Below are 17,052 nucleotides of genomic sequence, written 5' to 3'. Positions count from 1 at the left end.
ATGTATATAATATATGCATATAATAAATCTCTAATCTTTCCGTCTGTCACAGAAACTCTCAAATGAAATTGAGAAAATAATTTATTCTGCCACCAGCTCTGTAGGGTGACACTATGTCATTCATAAGTTCAGGAGACAGCACAGTTGAGTAGAAGTTTAATCATGAGCCTCTGGAGCCAGCATCCCATATGGGAGCAGTTCATGTAAAGCTTCACTAGTTCAGATCCACCTTTCTGCATGTGACTTGGAAAAGTGGAGGATTTTCAAGTTCTTGCAACCTGCATCAGTATGGGAGACCTACAAGAAGCTCCAGGATCCAGGCTTCAAAACAGCTCAGCTTCAGTCACTATGACCATTTGGGAATGAAAAAGCAGGTGCTAGGAAGCCCTGTACCTCCTTAAAACTGTTGGCTCTGCCTTATAAATAAAAATGAATCTTAAAAAAAGAATAGTACGTTTACACTAGACAACATAAAATTATAGTGTAGGTTGGGGAATCCTTGGCTTTCTATTGTCAAAAAAAGAAGCAAAAAACAAAACAAACAAACAAGCAAACAAAAAAATAATACTATGTAAACAAAGCAAAACTCTGATATCATCAGAAAGTTAAGCATTTACCACAAGAATTCCTAAACCTTATTTCAAGTGTCAAGATTTGCAGCTTTTATTTTCACTTCAGTAAGATTCAGCAGTCCCCACAGACGTTTACAAGAAGTAGAGATCAAATGTGACATGAATGATGCCTCTCTCATACTCAATCCTGTTCCTCAACTGCTCTGTGAGACAAGGAATCTTACCATAAAATCCAATTCCTCTCTTGGATGTCCTAGATGGCTTTTAGTCATGCTTTGTGTGAGAACTGTTTAGGTAGGGGAACACTTGAAAATGGATCCCAACTCTATGCTATTGCATAGGTTGCCTTGTACCTAGGCAAGTGTTACACTACTGAGGAAAAAAGTACAAGTAGCTTGCAGAGATATGGGCCTGGCTAATGCCAAATCTGCATTACCTATACCGGCATGCCAGGAAAGTTTCTGATTTTTTTTTTCATGATTAGTGAAGAATACAGAGGATTCCCAGCAGGCATGCATCACTCTAGTTTCTATATGGCAGGCAGCATTGTGGTTGGCCTGGGAAAGAGGAACTGCTGAGTGCATTTTGACAAGGAAGGAATGACTTCTGGGGTCTTCCACCCTCCAGACCACTGAACTTGCAGGTAGGTGAGGTAACAAATATAGAGTGGTTTAGGAGTGGGGAAAACAGTAGGGCACTTCTGCATAAGGCCAAGGCACTGACACACATGGGGGACTCAGGCTGGGTTAAATGGCTTTGTCCACCACCTGCTGGCACTCCCAAAAGCTGTGGCTGGGGAATATGACTGGCTAGGCTAGGTCACAGTGCCCATCTGCTTGTAGTGCAGGAGTTACTACGCATCTGGCTCAACTACAGAACACAGCAGAATGCAAGGAATTCAGATCTGGGGCTAGATTCTATAGGGAACATATGGGCTTACCTCTGTGGGACTACAGCACCTGCAGCTTGGGGGCAGTGAAAGGCCAAGCCAGGCTGGACCACATAAATCATCTGAAAGGAATCTAAATGACTCTTGTGGGAGCTGGGACTGGGAGATGCTACAAAAAGCCATTCTGCATCACTTACCAGTACATGTAAGGGCCACCACTAAGAGCAGATGATGGCAAGTAGGGTACACATAAGATCTGGAGCTGGGAGCTGGCCTGGTAGTGGAAGTTAGGGAATGTTTCTTTTCAACTGCAGATCCTACTTGGGAGCACAAGTGTCAGGGTTCAGGGCAGGCCAGGTCAGGTAAGTCTGCAGCATTTGTCAGCATTTGTGTCTGCCTATGTCTGGGGAGAGGTCAGGCTGGGCCAGGCTGCAGATCCTGCTGCAACACACAGGAGCCAGTACAGAGTATGGGTCATCCAGCTGGGCTGGCTACAACACCTGCTTGTGGGAGCTGAGACCATGGAGGGGCCATGCCTGGCTGAATTGAAGCACCCACAATCTTAGCTAACACAGAAGATCCAGGTCTAGTAGGGTAACTCTCAGGACTACTCATCTGGATTGTAACTCTCAGTGGTAAACATGGCAACCAGGGCTGTGGGTGGACCATACTGGGCAAGGCCCCATCATCCATCAATATGTACTGACTGGGTTTGGGCAGGCTGAACTGGGCTACACTCCAACAGTCACTGATCCTCAGGAGAGACAGAATGGGTATGGGACAGGCAGAGCTAGGCTACAGCACCTGCTGCGTCACATGAAAGCTTGGTTTGGGGGTGGACCAGGCTGCATTCGGTTGTAGTACCCATTACTATGAACCAGAATGGATTCAGGTCCGTTGGGTTAAGCCAAAGTACCCACTAGTGAGAGCCAGGACTGAGTCTAACCATGCCAGTCTGTGTAGCAACACCTGCCAACATATGAAAGAACTATTGCTAAGAGCAGGCCTGGCAGGGTAACATGGGAAACACCCCTGCTGGGCACAGATCCTGCTGGTGAGCACAAGATCTGGTGCTAGAAACAGGCTAGACCAGGATGGGCTGAAGCACAGATTGGCATACATGTGAGCCGGGACAGTGGGTGGCAAGACAGGGTGCAAGCCAAGTTGGGTTGGACTGCAATACCTGCCAGCTCTCGTGAAGGCTGAGTATGGGCTAGGTTGCTACACTGTCAGTGGGATCTTGGGCTGGGGATCAGCAGGCTGAGCCAGGTTGTAGCACTTACTGGTGAATGCTGAAATTTGGGGCAGGCCATTTCAGACTGGACTACAGCACCTGATGGCACACAAAATTCCAGGGTCTGGGAGCAAGTCCAGTGGGGAAATTCAGGGCCTCCCTTGCTTACCTGCTGCCTCAGCTGGAGAGTGTGAGAACTGGGACTGTGGGTGAGCCCATCTGGAATTGGGCTGGGCAGAGTTGGACTGCTACACAAGCTAACATGTGCCTGTACTGTTTATGAGTTGTGTTAGGCTGAACTGCAAAACCTTCTGGATGGCATATGATTCGGTGCTGTGAACATCCCTGGCTTAGGAACTATGGCCACTCACCTGCTAGGCTATATCTATTGCTGGTGAGCACAAGAACCAGGGCTGAAAGTGGGCCAGGCTGGACAAGACAGTGGTGACATTTGGCGCATGTCAGGGCTGGGTCTTTAAGTGAGGCAGGCTGAGCTAAGCCACTGCATCCACAGGTGTTCATGACAACCAGATATGTTGTGGACTGAGCAGGGCTAGGCTGCAGCAGAAGATGGCAAAAACCAGGGCTGGGAGCTGTCCTTGTTGGGGTCTTTGGGGGAACTGATCAAGCAGTTGCATGCACTGCTCTATGTGTTGGTTGCAATAAGCGACATAGCACACCTGACCTTCACTGAAAGTCAAGAATCAAGAATGAGTTACTCCAAGTGAGGTTTCTTAGAGGACCCAAAGAAACTACTAGATTCAGAAGCAGGCCTCAAGGAAAATCACAGGATATATGGTGCAACTTTGGGGAACATGTGTTGGGACTGGGCTGCTTCAGTTGTTGATGTCTGTATGGTTGACAACATGTCCAGATGCATGCCTGGGTCATGACAGTAAGTTGCTCTAGGCCAGTAGTGGATATCAAATGACTCATCTGAGCATGGCAAACAGAACGGGTTGGACAATTCTGGCCAAGCATTGCGACATGTTCCTAGGTTTGTGGATTGAATAGGTGGACCTTGTCAACCATCAGACCTTGGACAGAATTTCCACTGGAGTAAAGAAAGCAACAATTTCTCAAAAGTATCAAAACTACAGAAATAACGTCCTTGAGACATAATTCCCAAATGTGGTTCTCTAAGGCATCATCAAAAGACTGATCCCCACTCCTAACATCTCAGGTAGTCTGACATCAAGGAATAAAACCTGCTGCTCACTCCACTGCAGACTAAGGACAAAACAAACAAACAAACAAGCAACACTGAAGCATATGTCACACACACATTCCTCCATTCCTCAGTCTCTCACCCTAAGCAGAACTCTAATAAATGGACATGGATCCCTCTCAATGATGAACACTATTAAAAGGAAAATTTAAAAAATGAAAAAGAAAATATAAATTTGATTTGGTGGTGTTCTGGTTTCTTGAGGCTTACTTGGAGAGGAATATCAGAGGGAAAATAAATGTCTATACTAAATGACAATTTCACAGAAACCATGAGAAAAAGGGAAAGAAAGCTGTGGGGTTACTGGCATGTATGCCCTTCTCTGAAAATCACCATTCACCTAGTGCAAGGCTGAGGATTCAATTCATAGGAGAGAGCTGAGAGGAGGGGAGTTCTGGGGTGGGAGCACTGAGGAGCAGAAGAACAGATTCTGAGCCTCCACTGAAGCCTGAGGCACTAGATTGCTTGGTGTCTAGGATGCCTGTGCAGCGGAAGGGAGAAACAAAAAAGCCAACCAAACACACAGGGAATGATTTTCCACACTCCTCCAGCACTGATGCAGACTCGGAAGGCAAAGCTACTCCAAATCAATGTAAACCTCTTCTTTCCTCAGAATCTCTGGAGTGTAGGCCCTGACTAAGGATCTCATTGCACTTGGCAGCCATGTTTTTATAACCTATCTCAATTGAATTCTAACTAGACAGCATGGGTCAAACTGAGAGTCAATCAGCATCTTTTCTCAGAAACAGATGTCATTAAGCATTCCTACAAACAGAGATGGGGAACTGGATACATTAGCTATCTCACAGAAATCAGTAATTACCTTTTTATTGCTCTCACTCAGCTTTTGGACAACTTCCTCTCTTATCATCAAAATAGACAAATGCAATGCAAGCCTCATTACCATTCCAGATGCAAGACTACAGGAGAAATCAGATGGACAGCTACTCACAGATACAGGAGCACCAGGCTTGTAGCCACCAGAACCCAGGTTTCTAAGGAAAAGTCTGACATCAGGTCCGTTGCCGCTCACTACTGCAGCTCTCTCTTCTGAGTGTTCTCTGCAGCTGTGTGTGCTGCTCTTTGCTGGGCTGTGTGTGCACAGCTACCCTGCCCTGTAAGCTGTGATCCAGTCAAGGTGACTGGAATATTTATGTATTGAGAAATTAGGTGTGGCTGGAACTGCAAGAGTAGATGATTTACTTTTGTCCTGCTTGCCATCTGGGCTCGCTCCAATTTGGCAGTTGGCAAAGAATCTTAGACACCCTTTGGTTATCTCTTAGGCTCATATTCTGTGTTAAATCAATTCTGAAAAAAAAATAAATGCTATTGATTTGCTAGTTACATTAGAAACACAAATGCAACTATGATAGCAAATCTCAAACTACCACTGTCTCTACAGCTTCCCACATTTAAATAATCTGAAATTCACACAAACAACTTACACCAAGGCATCTTACTTCTGAAGCTTCCTCTGACTAGAATGACCCTCTGCCAATAGATAGGAGTAGACCCTCTGCTACTCCTCCCTCAAATCCCAAAGCACACAGAAACCCTACTGGTAGCATCTTTCTTCACAAACTCCTCTAACACACCAAGCATTCTCTCATCCAGGTATCATCAGTCCCATACATTCATTTTTGTCACTGTCCTTATTGCCCTCCAGCATCACCATCAGCTCCACCTGTGCTTTCATTACCACATCACAAGCAGCTCAAAGCCATGCCCTGGTTCTCAGTCTCTGTTATATCTCTAGTGTCTAGCACAGTGGGTGTCATCAGGTTGGTTGAGTCAGGTAATATTGCTAGACCCTTTATAACCATTCTCAGTGACCCTGTGGAGAACATTGCATCTTTGTGGATTATTACCACAGCAAGAGGAGCTATCAGGGCCTAGTCTCCATGACTGGACATGGTGGGTGATCCACTAGGATTCTGTTGCCACAGAGTTCCTGAAGTGTAGACCAGATGGAACCTTTGCTGCCTTTGGGCTACATTAATTCAGGCTGTGTTCTGTGTACTCAGAGCCCAGCAGTAGAGTAATTAGATTTCATTCACTTTGGTTCTCTATCTACAGAAAGATTATGTACCCCAAGAATGGGTGTGAAGTAAAAACACAAGAGAACAGGCCAAATTTCCACATGGATCTCTACCACCTTGGCCATCAAGGTTGTGGTAGATGTCACCTTAGGTAGCATAGACTACACCCAGAGTTTTAAAAAGATAACTCTGAATTTCTTCTTTGGGACTAAAGGGATAGAAAAACATACCATCCAACTTTCTAGTCAGTAGGTGGCATATTTAATGGATGGTTTCCATACCTTAATCTGGTATGGAAACCAGCCCACAAAGGCTGGGAGAAGGCATAGGATGTCCCTTCTGTCCTCCTTGCACTGCTCTGAAGCTATTGAGCAGAAGTCAAGTAGGACTTTATTATTAGTGCACATGTCTAGCTCCTCCTGCAATGTCTCTCTAATAATAGACAACTCTTGCGCCTCTCCACAGCACTGCATGGCTTACAAAATATCTCACACCTTTCTTAATCAATCCTCATGGCAGCCCTAGGAGATAAGCGGTAGTGATAATGTGCTGGTTCCCACCTTTGCGGGAAGTCATGCAATTGTGTCAGATGACATGGGTGTGAAATGAGCATTGCTCTTCAGTTAGCAAGGCTATGAGGGGTTCTTGGTTGCATGGCAAGACCCGGAAGAATGTGTCTGGTCACCTCATTGCTGCCTCACACCATTGTATGGATACTCAATCACCCCTCTGATATTTCATTGAATTCTCCTGAGGCTGGTGTTGTTGTTTTTCTGCAAATTTGAAATGATTCTTGTAACTGCTATAACACCTGAAACTGATCAATCAGATTATGGTAAAAGTGTCTTTAACAACTTAAGTCAATGATACTCAGCTAAAAGCATACAATAATGCAATTGAGCCACAATGTTCCCCAACATCCTGTTGCGTGCCAATCTTTGGCCTGGAGCTTGCCGTAATATAAGGATTGTTTTCCTCAAGCAATGTCTTGATGATATCTTGGAACAGATGGCAATAATCAAGGTACAAAGAGTTTGTTTATTTGCAGGTTTCAACTGTTACAACACATGAAATGACACATTTTGGTTTCTCACCATGGAAAGCACAAAGCATATGGTGCATCTTATAAAGGGAAACAAATGTGAAACTTCAAAGAACAATGGTTTAAAAGTTGAAACTTATATTTGTACTTATATATAGGGGAAGAAAACAGTTTAAAAGATAAAAAGATGTTTCTTATAAAAGCCTTCTATTCATAGCAAGGCTTGGTTGCCCTGATCCTTTCCACTGCCGTTTAACAACAACAACAAAAAAAGCAAAACAAAAACAAAAAGCAATTGAACCAGTACTAGGTCAGGTGATTAAAAATTTAATAAAGAATTTGTGATATACATCTTTATAAATTCCTTTCATTTATGAGCCTTCTTTTTAATTTAGTATTTTTGATATTTTAAGTAATATTACTTTAGGCTTAGTGAAAATTGATTTTGGATATAAGCAAACCACCTGTCACTAAATAACTGCATGTGCTGCGAACCGTGGACTCTCTGGCTTCAGCTGGATGGCTGCAGGTTTAAATGAGTAATAGCTTACTGAAAATATTTTCCCTGAAGCAAAACAATAATGATGGTTTTTAGGATTATTTTTGTAATCGTTCTTTTATAATGAAGTAAAAATGAAACAATTGAATGTTGTGCAAAAGCTCATGATGATTTGTGTATAAGTCATGGAGGGAACTTTCTTGAGTTGTCCAATATGAGCATCATGTCGTAGCAGTCCAAGTCGCCACCTCTTCTTGTCTTTTAGCTAATCCATGCATCCTTTGCAAGCTCTGAAGTCAGCTGGAGATGGTCTCTGGCACACTTTGTCATTGTGGAATCAAACAAATAGAAGAGAGACTTTCCCAAGCAGTTAAAACAAGAAGCCATAGAGACACATGCATGCCGTCGGCCAAAGAGGTAGCAAGCTAACACCCAGGCTGCTCTGTGTGGCGCCAGAGGCTTGTACACTGGGCATTCTGGCCTGTGGCCTGTGGCAATGGTGGCAGTAGGCAGCTGTGGGAGCTAAGAGCTCTGTGTGAGAGGTCCCAGACACATCTGAGGATGCCGCTTCACACCCTCAGCCTCTCCCCACTCAGCTCCATGCTGGGTGCTGAGGCAGGGAAAGGAACTCACCTTGGGCACCATGAGAGCAGCCTTAGCTTTTTCAACACTGTCCTCCACCTCCGCAAGTCATGGGCCTCCCTCAGTGTTAGTAGGCGAATCTGCAGGGGAGCAGTGGAGGCTGCTGCCCTCCAGCCTTGCTCCTACCTAGGGTTTGCACCCACTGTTGCGTTGGAACTCCACTTTTTCTCTATTTCTCTATTTCTTTCTTTCTTTCTTTCTTTCTTTCTTTCTTTCTTTCTTTCTTTCTTTCTTTCTTGCTTTCTTTCTTTCTTGCTTTGTCTTCATGGTTTGCTGGTGGGAGCAGGTATCAGTAAGGGAAGACTTCTGGCACAAGACAGCATCAGCTCCTCTGGCTCCATCATATCTACAAGAGGACACTTCTGGATTCTGCTGAGGAAATTCAAATTGGTGTCCTCGGGAAGTAGAACATTGGGAAGACATTCTTGATCACCAGATTCATGCATGACATTTTAGACATCATATATCAGGCAATAACTGGCATTGTTTTTTCTTTCTTTTTTTTTTAAATCAGAAACAATGTATTTGGAGGATAGAGAAGCCAGGCTAATGTGTGGAATGCTGTGGGTCAGGCACATGTTCATAGCCTCATTCCTAGTGACATCCTTGATTCTTTTGCAGGTATAGTAGTTCACAATATTACAAATGTTAATGGCTTCCAGCAAACTCCAAAATGGGTTGATAATATCAGAACAGAAAGAGGAAATGATGATATCATCATGCTAGCACAAATTAAAACAGATCTTGTTGACAAGAAGCAAGTGTCTACTGAGGAGGGAAAGAGGAAAGCCAATGAGCTAAATGCCATGTTTATTGAAACTAGTGAGAAAGCAAAACAAATGTAAAGAAGCTCTTCTGACTTGTGGCAACAGCTTTGCCTGGAATAGAAAACACACAGGACAGAATGAGGAAAGATATGATTGACATAAACCTGGAAAAGCCTCAGGACCAGCCAGTCAGCAAATGCTGTTCCTGCTAATGCCGGCCACACCTTCACTTTACCCTGCTCCCAAAGCCCACCAATTTGTCTCGCTTCCTCTCATTGGCTGCAATGTGAATATTGGTTTGACCCTCTCTGTTTCAGTAATAACATATGACAGCTCTTCATTGCGACCTGTCTCATGGAGATGATATCTTAGCATCACAGTTACTAAAGTCAGTGTCTTTATTATTTGTATTTTACAAAAAGACAAAAGGTTCAGCATAGTCCAGTGAAAAATTAGATGTCTTTTCTTAATTTTTTCCTTTTTTAATATGATCATGTACTACAAAGCCATGGAAATTTCAGCAGTAGTATCAGTATGGCTTGTTTAAGAAGCAATATGTTCACAGCAGCACTTGGCCTACCTCTTTGAGCTCTTCATGCTTTCCTCACCGTTACTTAGTCAACCCAGCCTGGCCTTATGAAGGCCATCCTCTGGTCAACCTCCAGATAGGGCATGCACTGTGTAATGTCCCTCCTTTGCTTCAGTCCCTGCAATAGCTCACAACACCCACAGTCATATTTTGAATGCATTCAGCATTGCAAGACCACACTTGATCTGTCCAATGACTTACTAGTGTTGTTTCAGTCCACCTAGCCATGTGCAGACCATATTTGAAGCAAATGGCATCTTTTGCTTCCTTTCAAGTTGCCCAGAAGTTATAGGTAGATGTTTCCTTGCATGTGTTGGGTTTCGCCAGGCCATAGTGACCCAGTGCATGTACAACACAGTGGATTCCTATCTACATGTAAGGTGTTGACCATGGCATCCTCTCCCTAGGAAATCTTATCAACTACCTCAGTATATAGATGGAGAGAGGGCCCCACTTGCAAACAATCACAGTTCCAACAGAAAATTCACAGTGACTGTAAATCCATGTAACTGAAAGTTTAGAATGTATGACAAAGTAATCCCCTACCCACAGAGCCTGCATTCCTTTGGGGTACCTGTTTGAGTTCAGCTATTCCACATCCAATCCATCTCCTTGCTAATGCATCTGGGAAGGCAGCAGAAGATGGTTCAAGTTTACAGGCCCTTGCAACCATGTAGGTAAACTATTTGAAGCTTTTGGAGATGGAGCTTCATCTGCCTCAATCCCAGCTGTTGCAGCTATTTGGAGAGGGAAGCAGACAACGGAAGGTCTCTATTTTGCCTTCTAATTCTACCTTTTAACTAAAAAATTAAAAATACCCAAGCCTGAGTGCACAGAAATATGAGAAAGAAAAGATTACACAGGGAAACGAATCTTAGAAATACACAGGCAATAAGGAAGCAGTCAAAATACAGGCCAGGCTCTGAATCTTGGGTTTTTATAGTAAAAACATAGCACTGGGAGTGTCAGAAACAGACCCGAATTCTGCAGGACTCACCACGATGTCCCTGCACTTAGTAGGCACAATATGACATGTCTCATACTTGTAAGCATTTGCATCAGAGATTTGAAAATCTATACAGGTGAAATTCACACACCATAAATCAAACATTTTAGGGGCTGGCATTTTGGTGTAAGAGATTAAGTCACTATTTATAATACTGGCTTCCCACAGAAACACCTGTTCAACTCCCACTGCTACATTTCTGAACAAGCACCCCAGTAATACACCTGAAAAATACGACCCATATGCTTAGGTCCATGATACACAGATGGGAAACCTGGATGGAATTTCAGGTTTCTGGATTTGGCCAAAGTCCTGGATGCTGAGGTCATTTGGGAAGGGAAAATGGTATATAAACTCTCTCTCTCTCCCTCTCTCTTTCTCTCTTTCTCACTCCCCTAACTCCATACTTCAAATAAAAAAAAAAACCACAATTTTGAATTAATCATAAAAGTAACAACCACTGGAACTTATAAACCTCATATTTTTGGACAACCAAACTCTCAATCTCATTTCAAATATGCACATCACTCCAAGAGAAAATCCTGTTCCACTAAATGCTTTCCTCGCGTTCCTTCTCACCTCCTGGAAACTAATACTGTGTGCTCTGTTCTGATAAGTCAACCCATTCTGGACAGTTCACATGAAGATCAAGCAACATGTGGACTAAGATGGCATAATATGTCAATAGTCATGCATATGAATCATAATAATGGTTACATGGTGTTACAGATTATGTATATATCATTTATTTTCCTACTCATTAATTTATGAATATTTCAGTGTCCTAACTTTTGACTGTTTCTGAAATGATTGAGGTGAGCCTGAGCATGTATTTTACAGTTAGACTTTTCCATTCTCTTCAGAATATCACCAAATATAGCATTCCTGGATTACATGGTATCTCTAGGCCTAATCATTTGAGAAAATAAAAACTATTTCCACATCAGTTGCTCTTCTTTACATTGTCACGGGCAAAAATGGACACCATTCAGATCAGATCAGCTCTGGATGTTGCAGTCACTAAGGAACAAACTAGTGCATGCAATTCTGTGTCTGAGAATCAAGATGACAGAATAGGATAAGAAAAGATTTAAACAGATGGAGAAATATTAGAAAGAAACAGCGAGGGTACATTTCAGGAAATAAGAGAAGACAGACTGATGGTAGAGAGGTACCTGGAGACCGAATGACAAGAGAAAGCAACAGAGACAATGATGTGCTCATATAGTGATCAGATACCCTAGCAGCAGTCAGTGAAAGGCAATCTGAACTTCACAGGCAGCCAGAGCTTCACCAGCAACAAAGTTCCACCCAAAAGTTTTCTGGAGAGATTCCTGATCTAATAGCCATCAGATGCAGAACTCCACGTGTGGCACAACAGGCAACATTTTGTACACAATGGGAAAAGCTATGAGAGTTGCAAAGACAACATTAAGCTGTGCATGCATTTAGCTGGGAGGGAATACATTGATCTCTGTGCATTGCACTGATTCCACATCAAAAATAACACCGGCTTTGACATCTTATGTTCAAACAAGACCAGCACCAACAACAGCCTAGTTCTTTATGACACCGTGTGACTCCCTATTCCTGGGACATACCCCAAGTGGAAGTGGGAGAAAGGTTGTATAGACAATGGTGCAGCATGAACAGGGAATCATAGAAGGTAGAGTGGTGAGCCTGGAGTGAGGGCTACAGAGACCATGGTGGAAGTCTAACATGAACCCAGATGTGAAACTCACTGGAGGGAGTGGTGCAAGTGACAGGAAACAAAGAAACATAAATCAATTGCAATAAGTGAAACTGAACTTTAGAATAATGAGTGAAACAGCTTAGAATCCTGCCCGAAAAGGAGAAAAATCTGCTAACCAAAATTAGAATGACCAAAAACAAAATATGAAACAAAGGCACAACAAATGTTATTGAAGACTCCCCTACAAAGTGGACAAAGCATTTGCCAAACTCAGAGGTAACTGAGAGGTACATTGAGAAAAATGGGGAAAACAGAATTCAGAAAACTCATTACAAAGCTTCTTATCAACAAGGAAAAGAATATAAAGGAGTTCAAACAATTTAAGGAGTATATCACACATGAAATAGAAACACTGAAACTAAATCAAGCAGAATTATTGAAGATGAAAGATGCAATAGAGCAAATTAAAGATTCACTAGAAATTCTCAATAATAAAATGAAGGATTCAGAACAAGAAATCTTATATTTGGAATTATCTTTTTCACAATTGGGAAACAATCAAAAACCTGGAATTAAAGCTGGATCACACTAAAAATTATTCAGTTAAAACACACTATTAAAGGCCAAATCGTCCAGCTGGTCTGTTTGATTTGCCTAGGAGAAGGGACAGAGCAGCAGATCTCAGGTGGGCAGTGCAGAAACAGAATATATTTCACAGCCCAGTCAGCTTCCTTACCAGAATTAGGCACCATTTTGTTTAAGGAGGCATGGGCCATGCACAGTACTGCTCATGCATTGAGCTGTGTGTGAACTCATTTCTGACACAATGAACTGCAACAACATGACATCCTATAGGTTTCATCCAAGATAGGTTGAAGTATCCCACAGACTTGATAGCCAGCAGATCAAAAACACTACTAGTGGCAGAACAGGTGCCATTTCTTGCAGGGTGACAAGGACTGTAAGAATGCAGGGGACAGCAATGAATTGTGCATGCACTGAACTTGGCAAGAAATCACTGAGTCCAGTGCATTGCACTGGTCCCACAAAATAATACCATCTATGGCATTATACAGGTCAAAATAGGTCCGTGTGGCACTCAGACCAAATGGTCAACAGGTTCTAGCAAGATCAGCATCACCAACAACCTCTTTATATAGGATACCACTTATCTTCATAATCCCAGGACTTGCTCCATCTGGGAGTGGAAGGCACGTTGTTCAGACAAATTTTGCAGCCTCAGCACTGTATCCCAGGAGGGAAGGAGACTGGTGAGCCAGGAGCTAGGGCTACAGAGACCATGGTGGAAATCTAGCAAAAGAGTCCAGTCCAGGAACTTGCTGGAGAGAGTGGCACAAGTGACTGCAAACAAAGAACCCAAGCACAATAAGTAAAATTGAACTGTAGACTTGTGGATGGAAGAGCTTAGAACCCTGCCCCAAGGAGAAGAATCTGCAAAGCAGAAGTACAATGACCAAAAGAAAAGAAGACACAGAGGCACAATGAATGTTACTGAGGATTTCCCTGCCAAGGAGCAAAAGTTTCTGCCAACCTCAGAGTTAACTGAGGAATACATCAAGAAAATGGGGTATACACAATTCAAAATACTTGTTATAAAACTTTCTATCAACAACGAGAAGCACATAAACCAGGCATTCAAGTAATTTAAGGGATATTTCACACTGGAAATGAATAAAATGAAAGTTGATTTATTAGGAATGAAGAATAGTGTGGAGCAAATTTAAAGTACAGTGGAGGGCCCGGAGGTGTGGCCTAGCGTCTTAAGTCCTCACCTTGAATGCACCAGGATCCCATATGGGCGCCGGTTCTAATCCAGGCAGCTCCACTTCCAATCCAGCTCCCTGCTTGTGGCCTGGGAAAGCAGTCGAGGATGGCCCAATGCATTGGGACCCTGAACCCACGTGGGAGACCCGGAAGAGGTTCCTGGTTCCCGGCTTCGGATCGGCATGCACCGGCCCGTTGCAGCTCACTTGGGGAGTGAATCATTGTATGGAAGATCTTCCTCTCTATCTCTCCTCCTCTCTGTATATCTGACTTTGTAATAAAAATAAATCTTAAAAAAAAAAGGTACAGTGGAGAGCCACCAATATAGAATGAAGAAGGCAGAAGAAAGAATGTCAAAATTAGAAGATATTTCCTTTCACGAGGGGGAAATAAACAACAACAACAACAACAAAACCGGAAGCAGAGCTGGATCAGGCAAAAAAAAAAAAAAAAAAAAACCTGTTCAAGATTTGAAAGACACGACTAAAAGACCAAATACAAAAGTAAGGGATTCGCATAAGGTGCAGAAATAGAAGCTGAGTTTACAAATATATTTCATGATATACTAAGGGAAAATTTCCCAAGTCTAGAGGAAGGATTGGGAAACAATATCCAGAAGGGGTACAGAACTCCAACATGGTTGACCAAAAGCGATATTCATCAAGACACATGATAATCAAGCTCTCTTTAATTGAACATAAGGAAAAGAACCTTAAATGTGCATGTAAAAAAAAATCAACTCACATATAAAGGATTGACAAGTAAACTCACAGACCTCTCATAGGTAGCTCTACAGGCAAGAAGAGAATGGAGCAACATAGTTCAGATTCTACAAACAAAAAATTATCAGCCCAGGATTCTTCCACAGTAAAGAAAACTTACAAGACTATGCCTCTTTCAAACCTCGCCTATAAACGATTAAGGTTTTCTCTTCACAGAGAAAAAGAATAGTACCCAGCAAAACCAAATACAAATGTGAAGAACATCTCAGTAAAATATCAACAGAATAGTAAATCAGTGAACAATCCATTGCTAGTATGACAGAATCAAATTATCACCTATGTGTATTAACCCTGAATGTAAATGTCTTAAACTCATTAATCACTGTCATAGATTAGTAGAGTAAATTTAAAAACAAATCAATCTATTTGTTGCTTACAACAGACACATTTCACCAACAAAGATCAGCAGAAACTTTATCTCATGGATTTAGATTTTTTTGTTAATTTTGTCTCGTCAGAAGACTTTTTTCTGATTAAATTATTCAATACTCGTATGTCATACAGGGGAATAATTTTCTTCAAGAAGGTCCTTGATTTTCATTTTTGTTTCTTCAATGACACATTAGTCATTCAGTAACATGTTATTTAGCTTCATGGTGTTGTTAATTTCTTTTTTTTTTTCTGTCATTGATTTTGTTTTGTGACTTTTCATTTAATGGGATGTATAGAAACTATGCAATGGAGACTATCATATCCAGTGACTGGGATACAATGCAGTATGCTTCTCTACTTCCAAAGTTGAACTCCCACTGAAATTGTTTACTATATCTTGACAATAGGATGTTGGACTCTGCCATTGTCATGCCTGCAATGATGTACATATGATTGTGCATGAAGAACTCTGCTCTAGTAATGATATACATTAACTCAGTGAGGGGGAGGGAGTTGGGTAGGGGATAAGAAAAATCCCAGGGCCTATGGAACTGTATCATAAAATGATAATAATAAAAAAAGAAGTAAAAAAAAAAAGAAATATGTATCTAGACACATTTAAAAAAAGATGTGGATAGAAATGAGATATGCTGCTAAGATCTTTGTACACACCTTTGACAAGAACCAGGGCCAATATTTGGCAGGCTCCTGCACAAGATGCTGTGGGAGTAGCACTGGGGTGGTGCTGGCTTCAAGGTGGTTCATTCAATGCTGTGACCATGGACAACTGCCTGCACAACCTGAAGCTCATGCCTTGGGGCTGGCTGCCCCAAGTCAAGGAGACCTCCAGCAAGTAGAGGCAGCACAGCTTGTTTTGGCTCCTGATTCAGCAGTTTGCTACAGATCCTATAGAAGAGCAGTTCCCCATCCTAAGCGTAACTTTGCACTACAATGCCAACAGGAATGTGGTGGAGGAAGAGGAGAACTCGTTCAACTACTAGGAGCGGCACTATCTGATCTTCACGGTGATTGAGAAACAGCTCCAGGAGTTTAAATTTCTATGGGTGCTACCAATGACCCGCTACTATGAGTCCCATTGCAAGCAGAAGGACTGGCCCGCCCACAGGAAGGGCTGTCAGGAGCAAAATTGCCACTGCCTGCAGGAGCTGGAACCCGAGCAATGACTGGGCTGTGGGGCTACTCTTTGGTGTGCCATGAGATTGGAGCCTGGACTGAAGGCACAGATGAAACATGTGCCAGTCCAGATGCAGGATTTGGGTACCCCCTGGTGCCCTCAATATTTATATGTTAATATGTTTGCAAATACATGTGCAGTTTTTTGGGGGGCACAACAGAGGGAAGAGCAGAAGTGACAAATAGAATACTTTACTGAGATCCTCAGATGGCACAGGGCCAGGCATAATTAATTAATTAATTAATTCCTTTTATTCCTTCCTGTTTCTGAGGGAAGCAGGAGATGAAGGGAGAGGTCACACCCAGCCTCCCAGCCATCACAGGGTCCCTGATCGGGGGTAGGCTCTGAGGACACTACTCAGGTGGTTTTGATAGTCCAATAGTCTGAATTGCTGCCAGTCTCGCCACTCAAAACATGATGAAATCACTCCTGAACTCACTGGCTGACAAAGTTCACCTCAAAGTCTCTGTTTGCACCACTATGCACTGCCAATACATGGCTGGGGTAGTTGATCAATGCACTCCATTCTCCATCCTCTGCTATGGTATTGAATATCTTCTGCAGGCTCCAATGTACCACCATATCCTCTATTTGCAACTGGCTATGCTGTCCACTATTTAGTATAATCCACTGAGTTTGCCTGGCACTGACTCAAGCAATCCACAGTCAGACCATGGAACTTGTGATTCTCTCCATGGTTGGGGTTCTGAATCTAGTA

At 42.7% G+C, this 17,052-nt stretch overlaps 1 protein-coding gene and 2 pseudogenes across 1 annotated transcript in view; 2 read left to right on the top strand and 1 right to left on the bottom strand.

Annotated features, from left to right (window-relative positions):
* Positions 1-4,937, bottom strand: part of LOC131483204 (cytochrome P450 3A6-like) — a 58,137-nt gene extending 53,200 nt beyond the window's left edge. Inside the window, exon 1 of the mRNA XM_058680638.1 lies at positions 4,876-4,937. Coding sequence (XP_058536621.1) covers positions 4,876-4,937 — 62 coding nt within the window. The remainder of the gene's footprint in view (positions 1-4,875) is intronic.
* Positions 4,938-7,034: 2,097 nt separating this feature from the next.
* LOC131483234 (ras-related protein Rab-6A-like) lies at positions 7,035-9,124 on the top strand (annotated as a pseudogene).
* A 6,655-nt stretch (positions 9,125-15,779) lies between these two features.
* LOC131483179 (zinc finger MYND domain-containing protein 19-like) lies at positions 15,780-16,323 on the top strand (annotated as a pseudogene).
* The last annotated feature ends 729 nt before the right edge of the window (positions 16,324-17,052 follow it).

The sequence above is a fragment of the Ochotona princeps genome, chromosome 24 (assembly GCF_030435755.1).
Source record: "Ochotona princeps isolate mOchPri1 chromosome 24, mOchPri1.hap1, whole genome shotgun sequence".
Classification (NCBI taxonomy): domain Eukaryota; kingdom Metazoa; phylum Chordata; class Mammalia; order Lagomorpha; family Ochotonidae; genus Ochotona; species Ochotona princeps.
The sequence above is the reverse complement of the archived record's forward strand: the minus strand, read 5'-3'. Positions and strand labels throughout refer to the sequence as shown.